Source organism: Ictidomys tridecemlineatus, chromosome 10, assembly GCF_052094955.1.
Source record: "Ictidomys tridecemlineatus isolate mIctTri1 chromosome 10, mIctTri1.hap1, whole genome shotgun sequence".
NCBI lineage: Eukaryota > Metazoa > Chordata > Mammalia > Rodentia > Sciuridae > Ictidomys > Ictidomys tridecemlineatus.
In genome coordinates this window covers 52,148,723-52,175,376 of record NC_135486.1, presented here as the reverse complement: position 1 = coordinate 52,175,376, position 26,654 = coordinate 52,148,723, and the positions used below count along the sequence as shown (strand labels likewise).

General features: G+C 50.5%; 1 protein-coding gene across 6 annotated transcripts in view; it reads left to right on the top strand.

The window, feature by feature from the left end:
* Window positions 1-26,367, top strand: part of Itpkb (inositol-trisphosphate 3-kinase B) — a 99,181-nt gene extending 72,814 nt beyond the window's left edge. For all 6 annotated transcript variants that reach the window (XM_005326546.5, XM_078022921.1, XM_078022919.1 and 3 more), the window contains 6 exons: window positions 10,500-10,599; window positions 11,911-12,124; window positions 16,901-17,105; window positions 19,462-19,563; window positions 21,255-21,326; window positions 23,031-26,367. In XM_005326546.5, coding sequence (XP_005326603.1) covers window positions 10,500-10,599; window positions 11,911-12,124; window positions 16,901-17,105; window positions 19,462-19,563; window positions 21,255-21,326; window positions 23,031-23,246 — 909 coding nt within the window. In that variant the 3' untranslated portion in view covers window positions 23,247-26,367. The remainder of the gene's footprint in view (window positions 1-10,499; window positions 10,600-11,910; window positions 12,125-16,900; window positions 17,106-19,461; window positions 19,564-21,254; window positions 21,327-23,030) is intronic.
* Window positions 26,368-26,654: the final 287 nt, after the last annotated feature.

Here is a 26,654-nt window from a genome sequence, read left to right as displayed (position 1 = left end):
TCCTCTAGGAGCACTCCCACCACTGACAGGCATGACGTGTGGTACGTAAGAATCATTTGCACTCAAGGGTAGAGCTGTGGGGAGGATCCCAGGAATGCTGTGGGGCTGGAACACCCCAAAAGAGGCTTCACCAAGAAGGCAGGGCAAGTTTGCAAATTCCAGAGGGATCTGTGGAAGAAGAGGTAGGATGTGGATGCACAGAAAGGAGAAGGGAGAGTGGGCAGGCAGGGCAGAGCACACTGCAGAGCAGGGACCTGGAGGTAGACAGATGTGGGACAAAAAGATGGCCTCCTCTGCTGGATCTCAGAGGTACCTGAGAGCTGAGGGTGCCTACTGAGTGCAGGGAGGTATCTGAGGTTGGTTCTGTGGCCCTGGTGGAATCCTGCTTCTTCCTGCTCCTAAGTATTCAGGGAACTCAGATGAGACTTTACACGGGCAGCCCTGTCCTTGCCTCCTGGGTCTAAGATAGCCTCCTGGGACGATGATGGAGGAGGGAGAGTGACCAGGTGGAAGGACCCTCAAGGTGCCAGTTTGGGTGCTACCCATGGTCTAGAAACTGAACTGTGAGTTGTAACAGGAAGAAAATAACTAATCAGGAGAGAATAGCTGGGCAGACACTTAGGATTTTCCTGGATGTTACCAGAATATGCTGCTAGGAGTGAACTGAGCCAGGAGGTGACCCTCAATAAGAGTTAGCAGGGGCTTGAACATTGCATCCAGAGCTTCCACCTCCTGCTTGACCAGTTCCACATACCGCACACCCAAGTACGGTGGCCCTAATGGTTTGCTAGGAGTGGAGAAGACAGAACACTCACCCCAAGAGGACACAAAGCCAGTTCATGCCTCTCATGCCTGTGGTAACCAGGGCATCCTGGCCTGCAAGGGTTGATCTAATACCCATCATCCTTGTTTTCCTGCCCCAGATCAGCACTGATTTTTAAAGGAGGTATAGAATGAACATCCCTAATCCAAAAATCTCAAATCCGAAATGCTCTAAAATGGAAAAACTTTTGAACACCTAGATGATGCCACAAATGGAAACTCCGCACCTGACTTCACATGGCATTTGCAGTCAAAACACAGGTGCACTAAAAATTTGTATAAAATTACCTTCAGGCTGTATGTACAAGGTATATATGAAACAGAAGTGAATTTCATGTTTAGACTTGGATCCCATCCCCAAGAGATCTCATTATATGTTTGCATATTTTCCAAAATCTGAAACACTCCTGGTCCCAAGCATTTTAGAAAACTATCCTCAACCTGTACAAGCCCAGCTGCAGCTTGTGGCATAATTCCCCCTACACTGGTGTGGCTGAAAAGGAGAGGTGAGAAGAGGTTCCAGCTGGGTAGGCAGCTCTGGAGAAGCTCTGGGCCACCCGGATGTGGGAACATGGTGAGAGGGCTGGGTCAGGGAGGGAATAAAATAAAACATAGACTAAAGTCTTCTTCACACAGCATTTTTGCAGTTGGTTTTCAGGGGATTCTTGTTTGCTAATGGAGGAAGGCAGTTAGTCTTAAATCTAGATTTTATTTTTAGCTGGAGCTACCTGCCCTGCCAAGTCCCTGGGCTTTATTTTTCCAATCTTCAGTGTCTTGGTTTGAAAGGCCTGGCCTTCCTCCTCTCAGCTCAGGGCTCCTTTTTGGCAGAGCAAGTTTTGCATTGGGCCGCCTCCAGGTTTCTGCCCAGGGCCCAGGAGGGAGCTGTTGAGCCCAGGGCCCTACCTGCCTGGGCTCGCACCCTGCGTCACTGCAGGCTCTGCCAGGGGAGAGCACAAAGAACAAAGTTGGCTGCTGCAGCCTGGGAGAAGCAGCAGGCCTTTCCCTTGTGAAGGCCTCACTGATCACTAGGGAAACCCTAACTGCTTTTTTAGAAAGACCAAAAGAAGAAGGAAGAAGAAAAAAGCATTTTTTTTCCAAACATGGAAAACTCAAATGACTTTCACTTAGACTTTTGCAAGAGCAGAACAGGAGCTTTGACACGGAACGGACCCTCCCTCCTCTGCTTTTAGCGCTTTGTCAAATGTGCCTTCCCTAAAGCCTGTGTCCGCCACAACCTTCTGGGAACAGACTTGGAAGAGGGGAAGGCAGATCTTTATTCAGGCCTTCCCCATCTGAAAGGTCACTCTTGTGACAAAGCACTTGCTGTTTATGTGTGATTTTGTTTTATTTACTTATTTATTTATTTATTTATTGATTGATTGATTGATTGGTATTACAGATTGAGCCAAGGGGTGCTCTACCCCTGAGCTGCATCTCCAGTCCTTTTTATTTTTATTTGGAGACAGAGTCTCAATAAGTGTTGGAGGCTGACCTCGAACTTTCAATCTTCCTGCCTCAGCCTCCTAAATCCTGGGATTATAGGTGTGTTGTGTGACACTATTTTATAATGGAGTAGAGACAGGTAGACGGAGAAACAGGAGAAACATCAGAGGCCCAGTCTTCTGTTTGCTGAAGCAAAAATCCTCAGAATTAAATGGCATAAAACTTGGAAGCTGTGTGACCTGAGGCAAGTTACTTAATATCTCTGAATGTGTTTCATAATTAACAAAATGAAAATAATGCTATCAGTGCTGTAAGGTGTCCATAAGATGCTACCACAGTACCCAGAAATGCATTAGGCATTTAAATGTGACTTCTTTGCATGTGCAGACTCAGATCCTCGTGCATACACACACAGCAAAGAGTTACCCTAGCTGTGTTGTTTTTGGAGTCACAGAATACAGAGATTATTTCCCTTTTCTGATATTTGACAGATTTCCCCATCATCTCTTTTACTATAAGTAGATGGAAATTCTTTCTTTATAATTATCTAAAAATAGAAGTTAGCAGAGTTATCAAATTATTTAAATAAAAAGGGAAGTGCTGGAGGAAAAAGTAGCAAATTGGAGGAATGAGTCAGTTGGGACAGGGGCTAAAAATGGTCATAATCCCCCCTTATAAAATGAAATTTGAAAACTCTGACTATTGACCCTAAGAACACTGCTCTTTAGTGGTGCTTAGCAGTGTTCTGTACACCTGAAATGAGTGGTTTGGGAATTCATTCTCTCTCCTTTTTGCAACTTCTTTGACCTTCTGAACCAGAAACTGATATCGACATAGCTGGGCTCACACCAGCTCAGATTCTCCTGGAGTCATAGACTCAGAGGGCTAAAGCCACCCTGTGAGAGTTCTGGAGCTGCTTCTCATTGGAGGAGAAGCTTTTAATCAATTAATCACACAGTTAGCTTATCTGATTGCCATCTGGCAATGTGGTCTCCTGGAAGGGCCCCACTGGACTCTTGCCAGATCACTGTGCCTTGGAGGAAAAAGTATTGCATTAAAAATAATAAAATACACAGAAGTCAAAAAGTGAACAGAAAATTATAAAGGAAGAATTTCCATATACTTACAGTAAAAGAGATGATGGGGAAATCTGTCAAATATTGAAAAGGGAAATAATCTCTGTATTTTGTGACTCCAAAAACAATATAGCTAGGGTAACTCTTTGCTGTGTGTGTATGCACGAGGATTTGAGTCTGCACATGCAAAGAAGTCACATTTAAATGCCTAATGCATTGGTCTGCCCATCCACTACCACATGCAGAGCACCTGTGTATGGTTACTGCCTCCTTGAGTTCTCTCTGTATGGATGCCCAGTTTAAAGATGAGGATGCTCGAGTCTGGGCCCAGCTGCAGAGGGAGTTGGTAGAGCAGAGATTCATTCTAACCCCCAAACTGGAATTGTGCTCTGCTTTATCATGCTGCCTTCTAGAAATGAGTTCTAGGGCTGTGGGCTGCCTTTTTAGCTCAGAGGCAGAGGATTTTGGACAGAATCTGTTGGAGGGAGAGAGGGGTCCTAGTTTACAGGGTGGTGAACCAGCCATGGGCCCATCAAAGCTGGTCAGAAGGGTAACTGGAGGAGGGGCAGCCTGCCTCAGGGTAGACTTGGAACTGTAAGTCACTGTCTTCAGGAGGCCTGCTGCAGCTGTTGGGAGAAGAATGACAGGGACTCTGGTAAGAAATAGAGCAAAGCCCACACCTGCCTGGAAATGTAATGCTCTCCAGGTGTCTCTGATCAGGTTCCCAGAGGGTTGGGTTTGGTCTCCCTCCTCCTAGCTGGTTAAGATTTGTCTCAACCTCTAGGCCTGGCTGGGTAATGGTGTCACTCAGAAACCCAGAATTGGACCAGGCATAGTGGCGCATGCCTATAATCCCAGCAGCTCAGGAGTCTGAGGCAGGATGATCACAAGTTCAAGGCCAGCAGCAGCAATTTAGTGAGACTGTAAAAAAATGAAAAGTGGCTGGGGATGTGGCTGAGTGGTTGAGCAGTCCTGGGTTCAATCCTTGGTACAAAAAACAAAACCCAGAACTGAGATGGAGCTGTATCGAGGGCGAGTTGGAAAAACCCAGAAAGTAAAGTTAATCAGAGACAAAGTTTTCTGAGCTGAGTTTTTAAATACACACAGGGAGGGCTGGGGATGTAGGTCAGAGATAGAGTGCTTGCTAGCATGTGCTTGCTAACATGTCCTAGATTTAATTCCCCAGTAACACACGCGTGTGCACACACGTGCAATAGCTTATAAGTACTCACAGGGTTAGCTAAATCCTGTACAATCTGCAGCCACTCTTGTAAAAATCCTTAATGGCAACACCTTTAGGAGTCTGAGGCTAGGGTGGGAAGGGGTGTATGGAACCAGAAGTTAGTTGCCTGCAAAACCTCACAGGCCTGAAAGAGTTCAAGTTTAGTGGAATGCAGATATTTCCAAGTATGGATAGGAGATGGGACCTGCTGGGGCTGCTAAGCATCTTTTAGTCCTCACAACAGAGGAGTGTGCACCCCTAACCTTCCTGCCCGCGCCCCCCACACACACACATTGCATTGAGAATTGCCATGTTGTTTGGAGGGGCAGGAAGTAGCTAGGAGATAGAAGCAGAACCCGAGGGCATGTGGGTCCAACTGAGGATAAGAGAGTGCTGGCCCTGAGTGGTTAGTCCTCCTGAAGGGGCACTGGAGGGGTGTCCACTGAGTGGCTCAGACATACCCCAGCAGCCCAGGAATAAGAACATGCAGGAGATGAATGAGTCAGAAAGCTGAGGACTTGCCACCCTCCTCATCTCCCCTGCTAGGTTTTTTCAGGAGGCTGCTCTGAGCCCCACAAGGAGATCAGAAGGCACCTAGCCTTGAGCTCTCCCCCTTCCCCCAGCATTGAGGAGCTTCTGATCACTGTCAAAGTACATAAGTCAGGACACTGAGACATGAAGACCCAGGGTCACCTGCCACCACCAAACAATGGGACCTTTTTTTTTCAAAGCTCCTCCCACACCCCCTTGGGAGGCAGGACAGCATCCTGGGCATGCTTGAGAGCCATGCAGTGCAGAAGGCCTGTCAAAGGCCCCACACATGGTTAACACCCTGCCCTTCCCATCTGGACATTCTTGTTACATTTTGGACAAGGGGCTCTTCATACTAATTTTGGGCTGGACCTGAATATCACGTGGCTGATCCTGATAATGGCTAAAGCACACATAAGTGGATGGCCCGAGGTCCTTTCTTCCCCACAGCCCGTGGTTTTGGGTCCTTGCTTCCCTTCCCTCATTTCCTGCTCCCCACCATTTTTCTTTTACCTGTGTTATGGAAGACAAAGGCCAGATGTGGAGGTTATGCCAGGTGGCCTTCTTATTTGTTTAAGACAGTGTTTCCCTGTAGCACAACTGAGGATGCCTGACTGGGAGAATCAGCTAGAGGATGGCATATCCCCAGGGACCACCAACCTCATTGGGAGGTTTGGAATTTGGTCTGCATAGCCACGTGGAATTGGAGACCCTGTCTAGACTTCCTCCCTTGGGCTCGGCTTGGGCTAGGGAAGTCCCACTGGAGGAAAGATCATTTCTACCCTGGGTTCTTAAGGGCTCTGGGCAATTCTGAGCCTAGGGCCAGAGGTAAAATGGAGAAAATGCTCCCCTATCAATTATCAGGTTGTTGTGAAGGTCAGAATGAGGTCATGTGCCCCTGGCCCAGTGCCTTTCACGTAGCCAGACCATGGCAAATGACAGTAGTTACAGATGCACACACCAGTCCCTGTGCTGGCTGTGGGGTTGGAGGATTCGTCTATGAATCTATGGAAATGAGCTCTTTTATCTCCCAGTGAGATGACAGAGCTATGCCAGCCAGCAGTGAGTCCCCCTGCACTGCAATGTTCAGCAGACTTAGGAAGACCACGCATTTACTCATTGGATAGGTAGATCCCAGAACTGCATGCCAGCCAGCAACATGACCCAGTAGATCTGGTCAGTCAGCTAGTTAATGGCCTCAGATTCACATTAGGAGGACCCTGCAGCCCAGTATGCCAGTGGGGACTAGGCATGCCAACGGAGCTGTTGGGGCACTCTGGGAAGGGTCCTCGGAGGATGCCCCCGAAGGCTGGGAGGTGATGGAGGAGCCAAGCCAGTGAAATCAGTAGGTACCCAGGTACTCTTTGCCAGACCACCATGTTGGAGGCATTTGAAGGTCGCTTTGATGTTGCTGGTTGCTCAGCTTCAGAAACCAGAAGCCTGGGTCTATAATCTGGTTTCGGACTAGAAAACCATGGAGTCTGCTGTTGAGAATCTACCCTGGAGGAGGGCCAGGACTGACAGCACTACGTTCTCCTGGATGAGATTCTTCCAGGTTGTCTGGCTGCCTTCCTTCTTGCCTTGCCACCTGTCTTAGCCAGGGGAAGAGGCCCGAAATCCATTTCTGAGGACTGTGGCTTCCTTCAGCAGCATAGGGCTTGGAGGCAAGACCATCTGCCTAACCTGCCCTCACCCACTACCTGGAAAGCAGCTTCTACCAGAAGTAGGCCTGACTTCTGAGCTGGATGCTATGGTCTCAGGACCATCAGAAGGGAATGATCCTGTCATGTCCTCTCATCCTTTTATTTTTCTCCGTCCCTCAGAGCTAGGGCAGGAGGGTATGTTTCACCCTGCAGCCTTCCTCTCCCTATCCTGGCCCTGGATCTGGAAAGAACTTTTTCTGCTTAATGCTTGGCAGCAACTTGGCCACTGCCTGGGTGCTGCTATTTAACAGTTGCCCCCCACGCCCCACACCCCGGGAAAACCCCTGCATGCTGCTTCCAGGAAGAGGGCAGGAGTCTCGAGGGCAGAGGCATGGTATTCCTTGCCAGTGGAATATTCCACAGCCTTTGTCCAGGCAGAGCAGCCTTGGGATGGCCAGACTCTTGAGAATTTCTGCCCATTCTCATGGTGAAGAAATACTTCCAAATGGAGGGAGGAGGTATGGGGAAAGGGAAATCAATTGGAAGGCTGCCCCACCTCCTCAGAGCTCAGGGGTATTGGGAGACCCTTGAACACGCTGACCTTGACAGGGGCTCCCCACCCTGGAGTACCCCTCTTTCTGCTTTGGACCATTGGTCTTTAGCCTTGGAAGAAATATTGGGGAAGGAGAGGTTTCATAGCTTCCAGTGCCTCTGCTGAGCCCATGTCCTGCTCTCTTGTCCAGCATGGTTCCCTCTAGCCTCCTGGGGTCATAGGCTCACTATGCCTGGTGTCCTTATAGGACTGCAGGAAGCTTCTTACCAACAGCATGGGTCTAAACCAGTCGGAGGCTCTGTTGTCTTTATTCTCCAGTTCCTAAGACAATACCTCTGTTTAGCCCAGAATGATTGTTTCCAGGGTATCTTCAGAGACCTCTGTGTCCCTTCCTTGAACACAGAGACCTAAAGGCTTCTCCACAAATACCCCTGAGCCCATGCAGTCTTCTAGTAGCTCCATCTCCTGGGAGAAAAGGGTCTATGCATTACTCTCATTTAACAGACAAGAAAAGGGTCAGGGACTTGTTCAAGGGCCATCAGTGAGGAAGGCCAGGGTCCTAACTGTGGGGTCCTGGCTGCCTTCCCATACCCATCCCTCACTCTCGAGTCCCAGTTTCTCCATGGGGCATCTACAACTTCCTCCCCTGCTTGTGCTCCCTCCACTTCCCAGCCTCTGTGCCTGCTTGATCTGGAGCCAACTGCTTCAGGTCTGTCCTGCTGGAGTTGTCTCCTTCTATTTCTTGAGTCTGTCCCCAAATTACCTGTGATCCCCATGAGGACTCCCCACACAAGATCCTTCTTTTCTGGTTTTGCCTTGTTGCATGAGGGAGATCATTTTCCAGGGTCCTTAGCATGTCCATCAATCCCAGGAGCCTGGTGGACCAGTTTTCTAGAGGAAACAGAGGCCCTGAGAAGGGCCGTGAAGGAAGGTTGTGGAGTTTAGCTATTCCTTGCTGGGGAAGGGCCTGGGATAGGGAGCACCCGGGGGACCACATCTTCCTCTTCCTCCTTGCAGCCCACAGCCTGTCAGACCCTTGTCTGCTACAGGGATGTGCCCAGCAGGTGGTGAGGGCCTGTGCATTTTTCCTTTGGACCTACCTTAATGGCCTCTGAGAGCGCTGACTGAGCTCCTGCTTGGTTCTCCTTGTGTAATTCTGCCCCTCCATTGTTGCCCTCACCCATTGTCTGCCTGATTGTTTACGCAGCCTTCTGGGAGCTTAGATAAGAAGTGCAGCAGCCTTCCCAGCCTTCTTTGGCCATCTCCATCAGAACCATCTAGGAAAAACATCCTTGTCAGCAGAGGCCGGCCCTTTGTCACATGGCCTTGCACTGTGCTGCCCTCACTTAAGAACCCAGTCAGTCTTGGTGGCAGGGTGGAAGTTTCTGGGAAGGGGACGGAAGTTACCAGGTTCAGTGGGGAAGACTTCCTCTCCTTCAACAGATTTTCACTTGAAAACTTGATGACAGAGCAGCGATGACAGAGCAGCGATGACCGAGCAGTCTCACCAAAGAGAAACGCAAAGGAGGCTGATTTCACCTTGAGATCCCTCAGCTTCCACTTCCTCCACGGGGGCTTTTGGGGACTGGGAAAGGAGAGGTCCCCCCGACCCATCATCTCCCTCTTCTGCACAGTTCCTTGTTTTTCCCAGCTCAGAGCCTTGTTTGTTGTGACTTTTGCTCTCTGATTTGGCTGGTCAGGGACCCACTTTCTCAGGACCTTGAAATGCTTCCTATTACAGGTTCTTTCCCTCCCTTTTGAGCTGGAGTGTTTGGGGGGACATTTGATCCATTCTTTTTAAAGTTAACATAAGCATTGTTTCCCCTGCTGTGGACATATTTCTTTCTGGAGCAAAAGGGATTTTTTTTTTTTGTAAGGAGCTATATAGATGAGGTTAATTTATTTATTTGTTCTTTTTAAATATACATGAAAGTATACATACATACTTGGAGTATAACTTATTCTAATTAGGATCTCATTCTTGTGGTTGTACGTGATATGGAGTTACAGTCATGTATTCATATATGAGCAGAAGAAAGTTATATCCAATTCATTCTACTGTCTTTCCTGTTTCCATCCCTTCTTCCTTCCCTTTATTCCCCTTTGTCTAATCCACTGAACTTCTATGCCTGCCCCTTGTTGTGAGTCAGCATCTGCATATTAGAGAGAACATTCAACCTTTTTTGGGGGGGTATTGGTTTATGTCACTTAGCATGATAGTCTCCAGATCCATTTATTTACCAGCAAAAGTTATAAAGTCATTCTTTTGTATGCCTGAATAATATTTCATTATGTATATATGCCACATTTTCTTTATCCATTATCTGTTGAAGGGCACCTAGATTGGTTCCAAGATGAGGCTAATTTAAATCCCAATTTTCTCTCTTATGACTTGGAAGCTCAGGGACAAATAGAAATATTAATAACTTCCTATATGCTTGTGGTAAAAATAAAATAAGGTGCTCAATAAACCTTAGTTCTCCTTTCTGTCCAAAGGACACCCCCTCCTCCACTGATGTTTCTGGCCATTTTGACTTAAGAAACGTCCTAAGAAGAAAGTAGAGTAAAGGAGAGAGCTGTGGACTTTTCACCTCCTTGGACACTGAGGTCATGGGTGGGAAGTGCTGTCCCTTTAAATTCCTTTTAAAGTCTTTCTTCAAACCACTTGTAGGCAGGAGCTACCTCTGTTGCTACCATATCTGCAAATTGAGTGTGCAGTGCAACACTGCAGCTAGATGACAGTGGCCTGCTGAATCATCCTCAGAGGAGCATCGCCTTGGCATGAGGGAGGTCATTTTCCAGAGTTCTGGTGCCCATTCATCCCAGAAGCCTGGTGGACCAGCTGTCTGTCTCTCACTAGACAGTGGAGGAAACTGAGGTCCTGAGAGGGACCACAAAGAAGGGCACGTCCTGGGGAAGGATCCGAAAAGGGGAGCATTGGATTGGGAGCACTTTGCCTTCCTCCGTCACCTATCCCTGATCCTCGTCCCTGGAGACCCTCTGAGCCTCTTGCTAAGCCTATTTATAAAATGGGACAATGCCACATGTGACTGTACCATTTGGATGACACCAGGAAGGTCTTTGAAGTGTCCCAAGGGCACCTATGCTGTGGTCGTGGCACTCCTGCCTTGTGGCCCCAGTGATTTACATCCTAACCAGAAAGTTGTGGCTTCTTTCTAATGTAGAACTTTTTGTTTGCTTGTTTCTAGAGCAAATCATGGAGAAAAATAAAAAACATGGTGCACTGGTCTCCCTTTGTCATGTCCTTCAAGAAGAAGTATCCCTGGATCCAGCTGGCGGGACATGCAGGTAGACGCGACTCTCTTGGACTTGCTCTGTGTGTGGGAAGCCACCCATCGGCCGTGGGAGGGGAGGGCCTGGCCCTGAGGCTCCTGGAGATGGAAGCATCAGAACAGCTTCCTCTCCAAGAGACTTTCTCGTCTGCAAGTACAGCCACAACAGTGACAGATGTGACTTTGACACTGCCTTGCAAATGAGCATGGACAACTGACCTCTGTAGAATCCATGCCACTCTGTCCCTTGCCTCCTCCCTTTCTCTGTCCCTCTCTCTGTCTCTAACATCTTCCAGTCTCTCTCTTTCTCTCTCAGTCTCTCTTCCAATTTTACTCAGTAAAACAGATGAAGTCGCCAGTCTTTATAGCTGGGACACCACTGGATAAAGAGACGGAGCTAACCAATTCACTGAGCTCCTGTTGTTTGTTTGCATCACTGTGGTGCTAGGGGTTACGACTTTCATGGACATGTAGTCTCTGCCCTAAAGGAGCTGGAAGCTGTGGAAGATATGGACAGATCACCCCACAACCACAGCTTGCCAACATCAGGTGGAAGTGGCTAGGGAGCCTGGCTAGAGTGTGATCTTTATTCCACCCGTCAGTGACAGAAGAAGGGAACATCTGACACCAAAGTCCCCAGGATCATCTAGTCCTCTGGGGACCCTTTGGCATGCACTGTCCTCTGGGGTCATTTTAGTGGATTTAGGCTTCGTTGGCCTGCAGATTCTTTTGGGCCAGCACATGGGCTGACTTTTTTTAAGTTCCTCAGCCACATTGGCCCAACCAAAGTCGGGCACAGAAATGGACATGCTTTGTAAATACTTACCCAGAGGAGTGGCTTGGCAGGAACTCTGCCCAGGTAACCCAGACCTTAGACCTCTACTTCTCAGCTCACTGTCTCTCCCTTGTCCTGGCAATAGATCCTGTCTTCTCAGGGATTTTCCTCTACTGAGACTGGGAGACACCTTCATGTTGGAGAAGCAGGTTGACCATGAGGATGGGGACGCTAATAATAATACCATGAAGTGAAGAGATCTCTCCTGTAGCCCTGCTAACCCTCCAGTTGTGAGCACTGGTAGTCTCCATCTCAGATGAGGAGGTTGAGGTCAGGGAAGCTGGAGAGCCAGTCCAGGGTTGCATTTGGTGAGTGGGGGAACTGGGTCTCATCCCATTCCCCTTAAAGCACTTGTCTTTAACCCCAGGCTTAACCAGTACTGCAGCATCCCAGGGAGACCCAGGTTGATGATGGAGGAGCTGTCCTCTGAGTGGAGAGTACCTCTGTGGGCTATATCTGGGGACCAAGGGCCTCCTCCCATTTGCTCTGCAGGGAGTTTCAAGGAGGCTGCCAATGGCCGGATCCTAAAGAAGCACTGTGAGTCAGAGCAACGCTGCCTGGATCGACTGATGGCTGATGTGCTGAGGCCCTTTGTGCCTGCCTACCATGGGGACGTGGTGAAGGATGGGGAGCGCTACAACCAGATGGACGACCTGTTGGCTGACTTTGACTCTCCTTGCGTGATGGACTGCAAGATGGGCATCAGGTGGGCCAGACTCCTTGCTGCAGGAGTATTTACCCCAACACTACAACTGGCCACACAGCAGATACCTGGCAGCATTTAGGGTGTCTCAGAGATCTCATGTGTGCTAGGAAAGGCCATGGGGGCTGCTTGACCAACTATAACCTCTCCCACCCCAAAGTCCACTCCCTTTATGTGTAGAAGGCATAGGGACCCTGGTTTTGTCATGACACCTCCTTCCCCACTCTGGTGAGCTGACCTGAAGCACGCACCAGTAGCAGGAGCCAGAAAGAGGCCCTGGCTGGATGCCAAGCCCCCCAGGGAATGGCAGATAAAGCTGCCCTCTGACAGGTGGGATGGCTCCTGGGTGGGGGGAGTGAGGAAATATCAAGTAGGGAGGTAGGAAGATGGTGACCTCCTGTTATGCAAGCTGCAGGGGGCTCAGGAATAGAGAGGAGTAGAGAGAACTGGCTGGCAAACATGTTGGTCTGCCAAAAAACAAAACAACAAAAATCGTGTGCCCACTGTGAGTATGACTAGGGAGGGAGCCCAGGAGCTTGAGAGGTAGGTCCCCATTGTGGATCAGCCTACAGATGGCCTCAGCCCTGAGTAGGGTGCTTCAGGGGTCTGACCTTCCCTAGACTCGAAGGGTCATTGGACTTGTGGGCATATTGGCACACCCTGTCCTCCAGATTCCCAACTACAGGGCCCAGGCTCAGCCTGCCTTCTATCCAAGGAGATAAGCTGGGAGAGAACCCAGGCAGGAAGAGGAGACAGGAAAAGGGGCAGGAGGAGGCAGGGCGGAGAACAGAGCAGGAGGTCTGAGACCAGGGCAGTCCTGAGCCACTGGTTTGGCTGCAGGGTTTTCTTATTTCCTCTCAAACTTTGGCCATTCCAACCCAAGAACCCCCCTCATGTCTCCTTCTTCTCCTGGGAGACTGGTGTAACCCCCTGAGTCTATCAGCGCAGGAGGTGTTCAGCACCATGTGCTTACCCTGGAGAGCCTGGCCTTGGCTGCTGATGCCCAGACTGGATGCCAGACATGGGCTCCTCCATGCCACTCCCAAGAGAGGCCAAGTTCAGAGCTGAAGCCTGTGTCTGCTTTGAATGGTCTACTTCTTCTATGAGAAGATTGAGAAAGAGGGGTGTGTGTGAGAGAGAGACAGAGGCCAGGAGAGAAGTAGGCCAAGCCAGACAGGTTTCTTGTTCTTTCTCCTTGCTTCTCTTGGGAGTTGTGTCCTAAAATCAGACCCTGCCAGCTGGCTGCCTGGTGCTCCCTTGCCCTTGCCCCCAGGGCAGGGACAGGGACATGGAGAAGTACAGGCCTCTTTGTTTTTTTCTACTCTGTGCCTGGTCACCCCCTACCACTATCCAAGGCCCTCAATATCTCCAGCCCACAGGGAGCTAGGCATGGGGGGCGGGCAAAATATCCCTCTAGCTACCACATGGCTGCTTCTCTTTTCCAGAGTCTTATTTTGTCTCTGGAAGACCCTTCCCTGGCACACCAGGATGTGCTTTCTCAAGGGAGGTACAATCATTCCTTCTAACCCAAACAGCAGAGGGCTCAGCCTACTTGCAGGGAAGGGGCTTTTCAAGTTGCTGCATGAACACATGGAAAATATTCTATTTAGTGTTCATTTGGATGCCCAAATAAGTGTACCCCAAGTGATGAATTTGGGGCTAGTTATTCCTGGAAGACAGAAGCCCCAGAGCTTCCTGCTGCAGCTAATTCCAAGGCCAGGCTTCTCTGTGTGCCTCTCTGCTCCCTGAGAGACTGCAGGAGACAGGAGACCCATCTCCCAGCCCAGGCTGCCCCCATCCCCTGACTCGACCGCATCTCTCCCATTGCACCCTGGGTATCACCAGGGCCATCCGTCATGCCATGACAGACCTTATCTGCAGCCTGGTGCCTGCCACGGATCCAGGTTCCATGGGGTCTTTTTAGTGTGCTAGTCTAGCTACATTTGGAAAGTAGAATGTGGCCTCCCAAATACTTTGATCCAAAAACCTTGGCCTCAGAGTCTGTCCTAAGACCAACACCCATTGGTCATCCCTAGAGTATGGCTCATCCTTCCCAGAGAGAAGCTGGAGCCTGGGGCCATCTTAAACACTGGGCTTCAGAATACTAGGGACATGCTACTAAAGTGGTAGGAAGGCCCATCAGCAAGCCCAGCTACACCATGGCGGGGCTGGAGGGCAGGAGGTGGATGTTGCTCAGGAAGAGGCCATGCAGGTACTGAAAGTGTCTTATACTTGGAGCTTCTTTGGTCCTCAGTTTCACATGGCATATGTTCAAAATGCTCTGGGGCCTGTTCTTTGTGGAGAGTTGGTAGTATCTTCCTGTCATTTGCAACAAGGGACAGAGGGGGAGACTGGAGTTGGGTTTCCAGCACTCTGCCCTTGAAAAGCTGTGGGTGACTTTGGTCTGCCACCTGTTGGCTCCCCATGGGAGCTGCCTTCCTTCTTTTACCTAGTCTTGGGTCACTTCTTCTCCCAGAGTCCAGCCATTGGGTGAGCAGGTTTCTGCTCCTCTGTATGAGATCGAGCTCTGATCTTCCCTCTGGGGTGGAGGTGAGTGGGTGCAGGGAGGCTCACCTTTCAGTGGACCCACAGTCCCACTATCCAACTGGCTACTCTTGGGAGCATCTCCTCCTAGGCTCCTTCCTCTTCTGGGATGTGCAACTCTGTACAGATGGAGCTGCAGGGTCCCTTTTAGGAGAAAGGTCCATGTGACCAGGGATTCAACACTACTAAATGCTACTTCCTGTTTAAAGAGCTACTGAGAGCCCTTTGCAGAAGTGCAGCCACCTACCCACCCATCCTGCAGGCCTGTACAAGGCCCTAAGGAGCATTTGGAACCCTTGACCCAACCTGGCTGCCCCCTGTCCCAGCCAAACAGTACCTACAAATTCAAGGACAGCCTGTTGTCATTGACTTGGCTTTGCATGTGATGTACAAGGACACATATATGTATGTACATGCTTGCACATGCATGGAAGTGCCCAACCCAAAGCTAATGACTTCCCCCTTACAGGTTTCATCATCTCTCTGAATAAGTAGGTCCAAGTTCATATATCAGAGGCCAGCATATTATTAGGGCTTCTTCCTGCCCAGGAGGGTGTAAGCTACCCTAAAACTTAAAATCTTAAATAATTAGTGAATAACAGAACACAAATACTCAGAAATATATTTACAAAAGGCAAAGCCCTTGATAGATCTAGTCCACATGGGTTCTGAAACTGGACAAAGGAAAGATGGCTCCGGTGGTTTATTTAAGGGGGCACATCAAAGACAGGGTTAAGGTTTCAAGGGTGGAGTCTTGCTTCTTGATGTCTTGCAGTTGATTGATATCTTGGCAGGTCACATCCATCTCAGGTGCTGTGTGGGCCACAGCAATTGCATTGTCCCTGAGCAATTGACCAGAGGAAATGTCCACTGGACATTCCCAAACACCAGATGTCTCTGTCTATGAGGCTTCCATGTGTGGTACCCATGGATGGTTCCTCCAAAGACTTGGAGATTTAGTTTTCTTTATTTTCAGTGCGATATCAATTGATAAGGTGGTTTCAGAAACCTATCATCTGTAAGATGTAGATTTTCATTCATTCTGTTATGAGTTCCTTACCAGCAGCCTAGAGACCCTGAGTTGGGAAGTGTTGGAACAAGGCCTGGGGGACAGATAAGAAGAGAAGAGTAGGGGACTGGGAAGGAGGGGCACCTCTGAGGGCAGCTCTCACCCACGCAGGGGGGAAGGGGAGACCACTTCCCCAGCCTGCAACGAACACTGCTGATTTCAGCCTCTTTAAGGATCTTGGGCAGAATCTGAACCTGTTGTGGGGGGACAAGGGAACTTTAAAGGAGGATATGGGGAAGAGTGAGTGACCCCCCACTCCAGTTTGGAGTGGTGATGGAAGTTTGGCAATATGTTCTGGAGCATGGAGCATGTCCCCACAGCCCAAGACCAGTGATTCAGCCTTGGGCCACTTAAGACCTGTGCTATCTGCCCCTGTCACCTCCATCAGTGACCTTTGCTAGTTGATCTAGCATGAAGCAATTTAGTGGGATACATTTTCTCAGGCTTTCTGGGCTCAGGGATGCGGAGGGGTCACCAAGCAGGTTTCTAGGACAGAGCAGAAGCTAAGAAATCCAGATCTTTCCTGTGGAATATGGGTTTCTCCAACCAGCATTTTGGCCCCTTCATAGGCCACCTCTGGTCTGTCCTTTGTGCCTAGAAATATTTCCCCCTTTTGGAAAGAGCCAGAGACTTAAAGGCAGACTCAGCCTTGCAGGCTGCCTGGGAATGGGGATGTGGAGGACAGAATGAGTTCTCCAACCAACACAGGTCCTGGCTTCTGAAGCTTTCACTTTATGGGAGGGTTCCAGGCAGCCAGGGGGGCACCCCAGGGGTCCTGAGTGGACCCTGCCATCAGTCGCCTTTCCCACCAGCATCCTAGCTAGAGGAGCTGGACAGTCCACCCAGCTGCTCTGCTTCCTTCTTCCTCCTTCTGCTGGGCCCTGTGGGGGTCTCACATGGAGCTCCTACAGCTTGCCAGGTCTTCAGGGTGGTCCTGGCATGGAGGTGCTCTGATCCAGCAAGCCCACCCCTTTCCCCTCGGATCAGCCCAAGCTGTACTTAGCTCATCCTGGATGATGAATGTGCCTCATTTCAGGGGCTGCCAGACTGACTGTGGCCCTTGGACAAGGTATGGGCTGCTCAGAGTCTTTACATAGGCAGCCAGAGGAGTGGCAGGTGAGCTGTGGTCCAGGCCTAGCCTTCACGCAGTCTCACCTTCCATGCAGGACATACCTGGAAGAGGAGCTCACCAAGGCCCGGAAGAAGCCCAGCCTGCGAAAGGACATGTACCAAAAGATGATCGAGGTGGACCCTGAGGCTCCAACCGAGGAGGAGAAAGCCCAGCGGGCTGTGACCAAGCCGCGGTACATGCAATGGAGGGAGACCATCAGCTCCACTGCCACCCTCGGCTTCAGGATAGAGGGCATCAAGGTGAGACCAGCAAGACATGACCCAAGGCTGCCTGGGGTGCTCAGTTCACAGTGGGGTGATGGGGGCCCCACCAGCATCCGGCTTAACATTATTAAGTAAAAGAAGGGTTACTTGAACACAAGCCCTGGGATATAGCAGTAGTCACTCGGATACCCAGCTACCTGCCAAGTGACTAACAGAAGGGTAGCATATATAGCAGGGACCTTTGATGGACAAGTCCAGGCCCCTGAGTAGAAAACGATGCTGTTTCCCTCCCTCAACTCCTGCTGCTTGCACTCAGGACAGGGTGTTCTAGGACAGGTTCAGGGCTCCTGACTGTTCTCAGAACCCCTTAGGGGTTGCAAGCTTTGCCTGGCTCAGGCCCAAGATTCTACCTTCAGCCCCAGGGACAGACATTTGGAACCATTGGCCTATTTCTCAGCCTGAGGTACAGGTGGGGTGGCCATGTAAGGAGTTTAGGCCTTGGAGTTGGGGTGGCTTCTAGCCCTGTCCAGCAGTCAGTCCTGTGAGAAATGGCCACTTAACTCAGCCCTGCCCAACACAGAGAAGCCCAGACAGGAACCAGCTAGTGAGGTGGCAGTTAGGGAACCTGGCTGGTTCATAGGCAGCAAGGAAGGGGCCCTTGGAAACCTCATCCTTCCTTCTTTCCTCTTCAGTGTCCTGAGAAGTGTCTAAGAAGACTCTCCTGTCCCTGAGCTGCTGCCCAGGCCCCTTGCTGTTATATTTGCTAGAAAGATTCAGGGCAAGAGAGGCAGGGCTGAGAGGCACTCCTTGGGGGTCTCAGGCAGACCTGAGCAGGTAGCAGTCCCCACAGGGGCTTTGGCTCTCCCCTTCTCTGTCCAGTCTCAGCCCACTTGCCTCCAGAGTCCAGCTGTGGAGTCAGGGTTGGGTGTCTTTGAGTCCTCACTCTCCAGCTGAAGGGAGCGGAGCCTCCTGTCAGCCTCTTCAGATGGCATTAAATGTGAGTTTCTGCAGTTGCCAGTGTCTCACTTGCTGCCCACGGTGGCCTGTGGGAGCTGTTTTCACCTTCCCCCAGGACAGCTGCTTTGTGTGCTCAGGGCTGAGAAACCCTTTGCCCCTTCCTCATCTTCTGAAACCAGCCTTCCCTCATGTTTGCAGCCTCTGACCCTCAGAGTGGATGCAAGTTACATTCTCTTCATCTCCCTCCTTTTCTTCCTCCCTTTCAGTCTGCTCCCTACCCCTATATCTGTTGAAACAGTGTGCCTCCCCTGCACCCAGCAGGATGTGCTCCTGGTCTCTGTGCAGCTACAGGTACAGGCAAAGCCCATCAGCTGGCTCAGAGACTGGCTGACTGTGCATACTATCACCTGCACCCGCCTGCTCATGGCCAGCAGAGGAGCCCCATGGGGAAGACTCTTTTTCAGGTGCCTCCACCTAGTACTCCCTCCCATGCATCTTGGGAACTCCCTGAGCCCCAGCCACCCATCTATTCTTTTAGAGACTGCCATTGTGAAGTTATAGCTATCTCCAACCTGAGGATGGACAGGCCCAAGATCGGGGCTCTTGCCAGAGCCATCTTTTCTTGGGGTGGACCAGGGAACAGAGGCAGAGAGATAAAATTAGATCTTGGCTTTCAGGGAAACTATTCAGCAGTCCTCCCAATCTCTGGGGGTATTCCAAGGCCTAAAACAAATACCTGAAACTGCATACTATACCAAGTCCCTTGTACTATGTTGTTGCCTTTACATATATGTCTGATAAAGTTTATAAAATTTGCAGTTTTAGTTGTAACAGTAAAACCTAGTACAAATTTCTTTTTCCTTCTTCACAACCTCACAGGTAGATTTGTTTTTATTGGAAATCTTTGCAACCTCAGCAAAGAAGTTACATTTTTTTTTCTGTCTTTATTATGTTAAGAACTTTTACCTTTCACTTATAGGAAGGTCTTATAGTTTCTCTTTGGCATATCCAAATTTATGGCATCACTACTCTTGTGCTTTGGGGGTAATTATTAAGTAAAAGAAGGGTTACTTGATCATAAGCCCTGGGATATAGCAGTAGTCACTCGGATACCCAGCTACCTGCCATGTGACTAACAGGAGGGTAGCATATATAGCAGGGACCTTTGATGGACAAGTCCAGGTCTCTGAATAGAAAACAATGCTGTTTCCCTCCCTCAACCCCTACTGCTGTGTGATAATCACCATGCTCCTGGTTGCACCTGCCTCCTTGTACCATACCTGAGTATTTGGCTGCCTCTATTGTCCCTAGAGCATCTTGAGAGTCAAGATGGGTCTCACCTGCTTTGTAGTTGTTGAGTGGATGAGTACAGTGTCCACCTACCTTTGGGCTCTCTGCTGACTACATCCTGGTGGGATGTCATTCTCCTTCTCAGAAAGAAGATGGCTCGGTGAACAGGGACTTTAAGAAGACCAAAACGAGGGAGCAAGTTACTGAGGCCTTCAGAGAATTCACTAAAGGAAACCGTAACATCCTGGTGAGTCTGGGTCTTGGGATAACCATGACATCCTTGTCCAGGCTTTGCCTAAGTCAGGCCATGGCCACAGTGCCCACGCAGAAAAACCAGGCCCCAACTTCTGCTTGTAAGGTGAGGAAAAAGTGATATGGCTGTTCCCAACATTCATGGGTGCACTGGGAAGCTCTGTGAATAATCACTCACTTGCCTTGGCCTCCCATCTCAGAGCTTCCTAAAACATTTTCCATCCCCTGTAGAGAGAGAGATCATTGCTGGATGTCTTGAGCACTTGCCATCCGGGTATTGTACTAAGTGTTCATTACATCCTCTTGTCAACTCTCTGGTGCCATGGACATTCTTGTCCCTATTTTATAGAAGGAAAACTTGAGAGATCAAGGACATACAGCTAGGAAAGCATAAACTTCATAGAGTCATACCCAAGTCTGCCTGACACAGAAGCCAGGCAGCCTCTGGGACCCCTGCCCAGCACAGCCAGCAGCCTGCTGGTCCCTGCACCCCCAATGCCTTCAGGCCTAGATAGGCTTCTGTTGACTGAGGCTGAACGAGAAAGGTATGCCTGTAGGTCATACTGCCCTCCCCAGCAAGACCTGGCCAGCTGTCAGCCTGGGAGGTGGATATACAAGCTTATGATAAACTTATTCCATTTATGATGGCTGCTGTAACAGCCAGCAGGCTGGGACAGATACTTTGCCCACCAGGATGTGCTGACCCTCCCAGCTGAGTTGGGATGTGCTGGGCCACTGCACCCCAAGCATAAGTGCCCTATGACAGTTGGAGATCCAGGCATGGCTGGGATGTGAGCCTTGAGCCCCTCTAAGATGTACCTTCTGACCAGAACCTAGGAGCTACAGAGGGAGGGTCTCCAGAGAGCTTCTTCTCCAATAAGACAGTGTCAGTTGGGGCTGGGAAGTCTCCTTCCCTCCCTTTCCAGCCAGGGAGGCTCCCCTTGTCCCCTTGCAAGCCCCCTGGTTACAGGCGTGGGGAATGCACTGAACTTCAGGCTCACTGGTTCCTGGGCCACCTGTTGGAGGATCTCAGCCCCTTAGCAATGCTGTGACCATGTACTTCATAGCAAGGGGACTCCAGAACTGTGAGCAGCCCTGCCAAGCTGTGTCACTGCTATCCCTGTGGCTGTGGAGGAACGCTGTTTGCTTGTGTGCTACAAGTTTCCTAATTGGCCCTGCAGCCCTGGTGGTGAGACCCACAGAGCGACACTTGGGGATAACAGGGCACCCCAGAGTCAACATAGCACAACTGGAGTTGTAGAGCTCTGGAGAGAGGCCACTGGCAGACATGTTTGTGGCTCCCCCATGTACTCTGTCTTTAAAAATCAGCATGGCAGTTTGTGTTCAGGAAGACATTATGGTCTCTTGTTGTTAGATTCCACTTCCACACTGCTAGTGTTCCAGGACCAGCTGGCCTCTCACGTAGGAGCTCCTCAGGGGTTTCTCTGGACTATCTCTCTTCTGTGCCTCCTGCTTGTGAGACAGTGTGGGGTGGGAAAAGGTGGCAACCAAGGCCCACTCGGGGTCTCCTTCTTGGCTCAGTTTCCTTGTTGGTAGATAAAAATGTTGGAGTAAGTGATCAGGGTTAAGATCACTCCCACTTCTAATTCAGGGATTCTGAATGGGGTCTGAAAGCCCACCCCCTTGCCTTCAGTGTGTAAAGCCTGACCATCTTTCTGTTCCCAGATCGCCTACCGGGACCGACTGAAGGCCATTCGAGCTACCCTTGAAGTTTCCCCCTTCTTCAAGTGCCATGAGGTAGACGTTTGGCTTTGTGCTCTTGGGCAGAGAGCATGCATGCTAACAGACCCCATGGTTGCAGAAGCCTGAGAGACATTTAGGATAGCTGTAGCCATAAGCAGGCCACTGAGGGTCAACCCCCTCACTACAAGAAGGTAGCACATCTGTGTGACTGTGCTGGGCTCCATGATGACCACATAAGTTGTCCTGCCAAAGATTAGTTGTCATTGTCCCTTTCTTCTTTCTGACCCTGCTCTGAAGTATGTTCAATTCTGGGCAGCTGTGGCAGGATGCCTGTTCCACCACCGCAGGAGTCTCAGGGCAGAAGCATTCCCAGATGCTTCCTCCCCACTAACCTAGGATCTTCAGAGGAGACCCCGACAAAAGTGGGCGGGTCTTAAGATGCCACTCAGAGCTGGTCTGGAGCTTTTCACCTGCTCCCACCTTTACAGATGTTGCTCGACAGCAGGCTGGGAACTGAGTCACCTGGGAGAGGCTTTGCAAGTCATCGGAGGTTCCCTGAAGGGGTTTATATGATCCTGACATGGGAGTCCAGGACCCCTAGCCCCATACATGCACTCACACTGGCACATAGCGTGTGCACGTACATACAGAGCTACAGCCTTCTCAGCTCCCAGCACTCCCTGAAGTGGTTAATGTGGTAGCTGGCGGGGTGGGGGAGGCGCTGCAAAGCAGAACCCCAAGGCTCCCTGCAGGCTTGTAGCTCTTTTAGGACACAGTCCCTTAAGGGGTCTTGCATGGAGGGATTCTCAGCCTGAGCCCCACCTATGGAAAAGGTTAGGGATCCACAGTGGGAAATTGCAGACGGGGGTCTTGGGGTACCTACCTGGGGGACCATCCCCAGAGGGGAGAGCACTTTCCTGTACCTTCATGCAAACCTTACCACTAGGCTCTTCCCAGGAAGAGACCATAGGCCTTGCACTTGGATTGCATTTCCCACTCACCTCTCCACTGGGTACACCTATCCCCCTATGTGACAGCCTTGACGGGGTACCTAGACATGGGGTGGGGTACTGGGGGGTCCCCAGAGAGCTGAGCCTAGCAGGAATTCAGGCACTGAGCCACCCTGGCCTCCCTGCACTGGGTGAAAGGATCTCCATATTCTCACACTAATGCTTTGACCTTTCACAGAAGGGAAAGGGTCCTCTTGTCCCTGAAGACACTCCATGGCTGGGGCAGACTGAGGAGGCCTTGCTGGGCATGTCTGGCCAGAACCTGCGGGGGGCCATGCTGCTGGGGCAGGAGGGTGTGCATATGGCACAGGGTCCTTCCTTGGCCCCCATGGTTAGAGTGTGGAATCTCCTTGGCACCTTCCCTTTCACTAGAGCAGTCACCCATCACTCATCACATGGGGGTCTCAAGGTTGGGGGTTGGGGACTTGGCCCCCAGGTTTAGTTATGATCTAGAAATAGTGGGAAGAGTGCAGGCCAAAATTGGGGGTGGAGAAGTGTTGTCTGCCATCCCAGACTTCCCCATGCCCCTGCCCACACAGAAGGCTGGTCACCATTCTCAGAATCTGATGTCTCCTGCCCACAGCATGGCCCACTCTTGGGCCAGCTCCACTGCCCTACTGAGAAAAGGGGACAGAATTTCTGGCCCACACCCCTCTTAGCTTCATGCAGGCTACAGGCCTTTCCTAGGCCCCCTCAGGTGCCAGGGTGTGCCAGCTGGTCCCCCTCCTCACTGCCTGTTCTCCTCCAGGTCATTGGCAGCTCACTCCTCTTCATCCACGACAAGAAAGAACAGGCCAAGGTGTGGATGATTGACTTTGGGAAAACCACGCCTCTGCCCGAAGGCCAAACCCTGAAGCATGACGTCCCCTGGCAGGAAGGGAACCGGGAGGATGGCTACCTCTCGGGGCTGAACAATCTCATCGACATCCTGACAGAAATGTCCCAGGGTTCCCCACTCGCCTGAGGCGCCCACTTCATCCCTGCCACCTCTTCCTCTTCTCTTCTTCCTCACCTCCCTTCTCCTTCCTAATTGTTCCTCCAATCCTTCCTGAGTTCAAGCCCCAGAACTGACCCTCTTGAACTGCACTACAAGACACTTTGTAGAAGAGGAGCTAAGATGAGAGTTTCCAGTTCTTTTCCTAACTTAAGGGCTTGGAGGTGGTGTTCCCACTTCTCTTTGTAAATAGAATCACCTTCTGGAAGAAAACCTCCCAAACCTAGGCTCAGTTTCCTGTGCAAGTCAGTTGGGTTTAGAGTTTGGGGGGCCCTGAAATCCCTGGCTGCCAAGAGAACCTTAGGAGATGTACCTGCCTATGGGTGGCCCCCAGAAAGTGCAGGCCTAGAAGGGCTACCTGTGGGAGTCTGCTGCCCCCTGGTGGCCAGTGCCATCAGCGCTGCTGCCAAGCACATTTATCTCTGCCTCACACCCAGAGCCCAGCAGCCCAGCCAGGTTCCTGGCTTCCTGGTAGTTGGGACACAAAAATCTCTGGGAAATCGCATATTGTTTGTGAGCACAGTTCCTTCCTATGAGCAGCTCCAGAGGCTTCCAGAGTTGCTGTGGTGCCCCTTCTAGGGCTACTAAATCACAACCCCCACTCTTCTGATATTGAAACCCTCCAACTTTGGGCCAAACCCAGCTGGGAACCAGGAGAAGGCTGAAGTCAATTGGCTGTGTTCTCTGACCTAGACTTTCCCAGAAGGGGGCAGGCAGGAGCTTCGTTCTTCTATCTGAAGTTGCTACCCAAGAATGCAGAGGTGACATTCTGCCAAGTTGAGCTTCCAGGGATGCCACTCTGATCACCCCAGAGCCACTGCTCAATGGCCTCACTGCCCTGCTGTGACAAGATCTAGGTGGCTGGGTAGGAGAAGTCAAGGTGCAGACAGCCCCCTTGAAGTTGGGCATGAATCCTTCAGGATCTCTGGGACCCTGGCCCCATCGAGGGGAAGAAGTTGATCTCTTGTTCCTTCATGTCCCTGGTGCTAGTTGGTCAACCCTATCAGCATATAAAGGGTCCTTTGTCCTAACAGTTACAAGGTCTGGGGGTGGGATTCAGGGCAGCACCAGGCCAGAAAGAAGCAGGATTCGGGGTTACTGGCATCATTTCTAAATTTTCCCTGCAATAAGCCTGACTGAGGGCTTAGACCTGTTTCCCCATGGAGTGTGGATGGCTTCCAGGAACATATTGGGTACCTGGGGGTGTCCCAGGCCCCTCTTCCTGGAGTCCCTGTGCTGTGTGAAGATTCATGGAGAGCCATTCTAAAGCTTCATTTTAACTGTAAAGCAAGGAAGTCTGTATTACTGAGAAGAATATACAATTTGTATGACTTTTTAAGAACAAAACTCCTAGCTCTGTTGCCATGTGGAGCTCTACATCAGGTCCCTGGGGCTTACCACCCCCTGCTTTGCAGAGTGCAGTCAGAGGAGCCCTACTGGATACCAGGCCACTTGGGGGACACTGAGGGAAATCATGTGGACCAAGAACTGCTTCAGGGTTAGGCTGCCCACCCTGGCACCTCAGGATCTGGGGGGGGGGTGCTGTTGACCTGCCCACATGACACATATGTTTCCTCTTCCATGCTGGGTGGGTGAGTGACAGTTGGCTGGGGGTGGAGGGCGGGACACATGAGAATGTATAAGTACAGATTTTAAAAAAGGAAATCACTTAAACTTCCTGGCTCTTGTTCAAAACGGTGGTGAGCTCCTGCGTGGGCTGACTTGCTAAAGGTCACACCCCCGCCCCGGCTGAGCCTGAGCCCTTGTGACAGCACGTGATCTGGAAGGCAGGCAGCATGGGGGTGGCATTGAGTGCCACATTAAGCTCTGGAATGCCCAAGCTGCAGTCACAGGATAGAAGGGACCCTGGTGGTCCGGGCTTCAGATCTGTGGGGAACAAGACATGTTAATTCAGACACAAAAGATTCTACAGCTATGAACTGGCCAAAAGTTACCCCCATTCTATGTATGAAAAACATTTGCTAAAGCAAATTAATGATATGAACAAAAATTGCAGGGACCAGTTTAACCTATGTAAGTGAACAAAACTTCCCAAGCACTTTAAGAAGGCACCAATTGTTTGCAAACAATGTGATAATATGCAGACGACCATTTATTCACCCGTGGAACCTCTATGGCAATATTTTGCATTGGGTTTAGTGTGTGTGTGTGTGTGTGTGTGTGTGTGAGAGAGAGAGAGAGAGAGAGAGAGAGAGAGAGAGAGAGAGAGAGGTATAAAAGGCATCTTTCTAGGCTTATCCTATTACCTAGGGTGTTTTGTCTTTGTTAGGTTTTATATTTACCAGACTAGCTCCCACACCTGCTCTGTCTCTCAAGCCATTCTCCCACTCTCTTGCTATCTGGCCCTTCCCTCTCCTCTTGGTGGAATAGATAGGTCCTGAAATAGAATTTCCCAGAACCTATTTCCTGGAGGTCCAAAAGACCCATCCCTGGTCCTGGCAGGGACTCCTTAGATCCTGGTCATGCAGGTGCCAGGAGGTAGTGCATGGGTGAGAGGGTGCTAGGCCCTCCTGCTCTGTCCTTGTAGGCCCTAGGGGTTCTTGGCAGCGAGCACTGCTTGGAACACTTGGAAGGTTTCCTTGACTGTCCTCCCCAGACTCACCTCTAGTGTCCTGTAAGAAGTTTTTAAGTTATATTTATTTTGTTGGTTTTATTTTTAAAATTGCACAAAACACTAAGATTGAAAGGCTGAATGAACTCTGTTTTATCTTTCAAGCTTGGCCTTCTTTCTGAACTTCCTTTCCAACTTGGTGGGAAGAGTCCGGAAGCAGCTCCGCCCCTGCCCCCTGCTCCAAGATGGACAGTTTCCCCTTTGGCTGTATTTAGCTTTGAGTTGCATCTGGTCAACCCATGTGTATAGAGCCCGGCCCCTTTGCTCTAGGATGTTCATCCCGTCAGTGCCTTTCTTCTGGAGGAGAGGACCCCTCTGTCCTGTCCAGACAGGTGCCCCTCCTCTGCACCCCTGTCCCCATGGATCTTGGGGAAATGGAACTGTTACACTCCCTGCACAGTGCCTGTCCAACAGACTGCAGATGCTCTCTACCTTCCTGAATAAAGACCTTGGAGACCAGTGCCGCCTGGGTTTCATCCTTCAGCACTCGAGCCACCCTGGAGACGCCCTTGAGTCACCATGGCTGAGGATGGGCTCAGGGTGTCTTTGGAACTTGGAGGAGCCACATGGGGGTTATGACCATCCCCAGAAAGAGGCATTAGATTAATATTTTAATCTGCAAAGAGTTTAAAACACTTTTCTACCTTGTCCACAACACCTTTAAGTAGTCGCCCCGGTATGTCAATCAGCAGAGTCCCCCTGCCCCTAGCTGGAGGGTCTCCCGCATGGCTGAAGCTTGTGGAGTT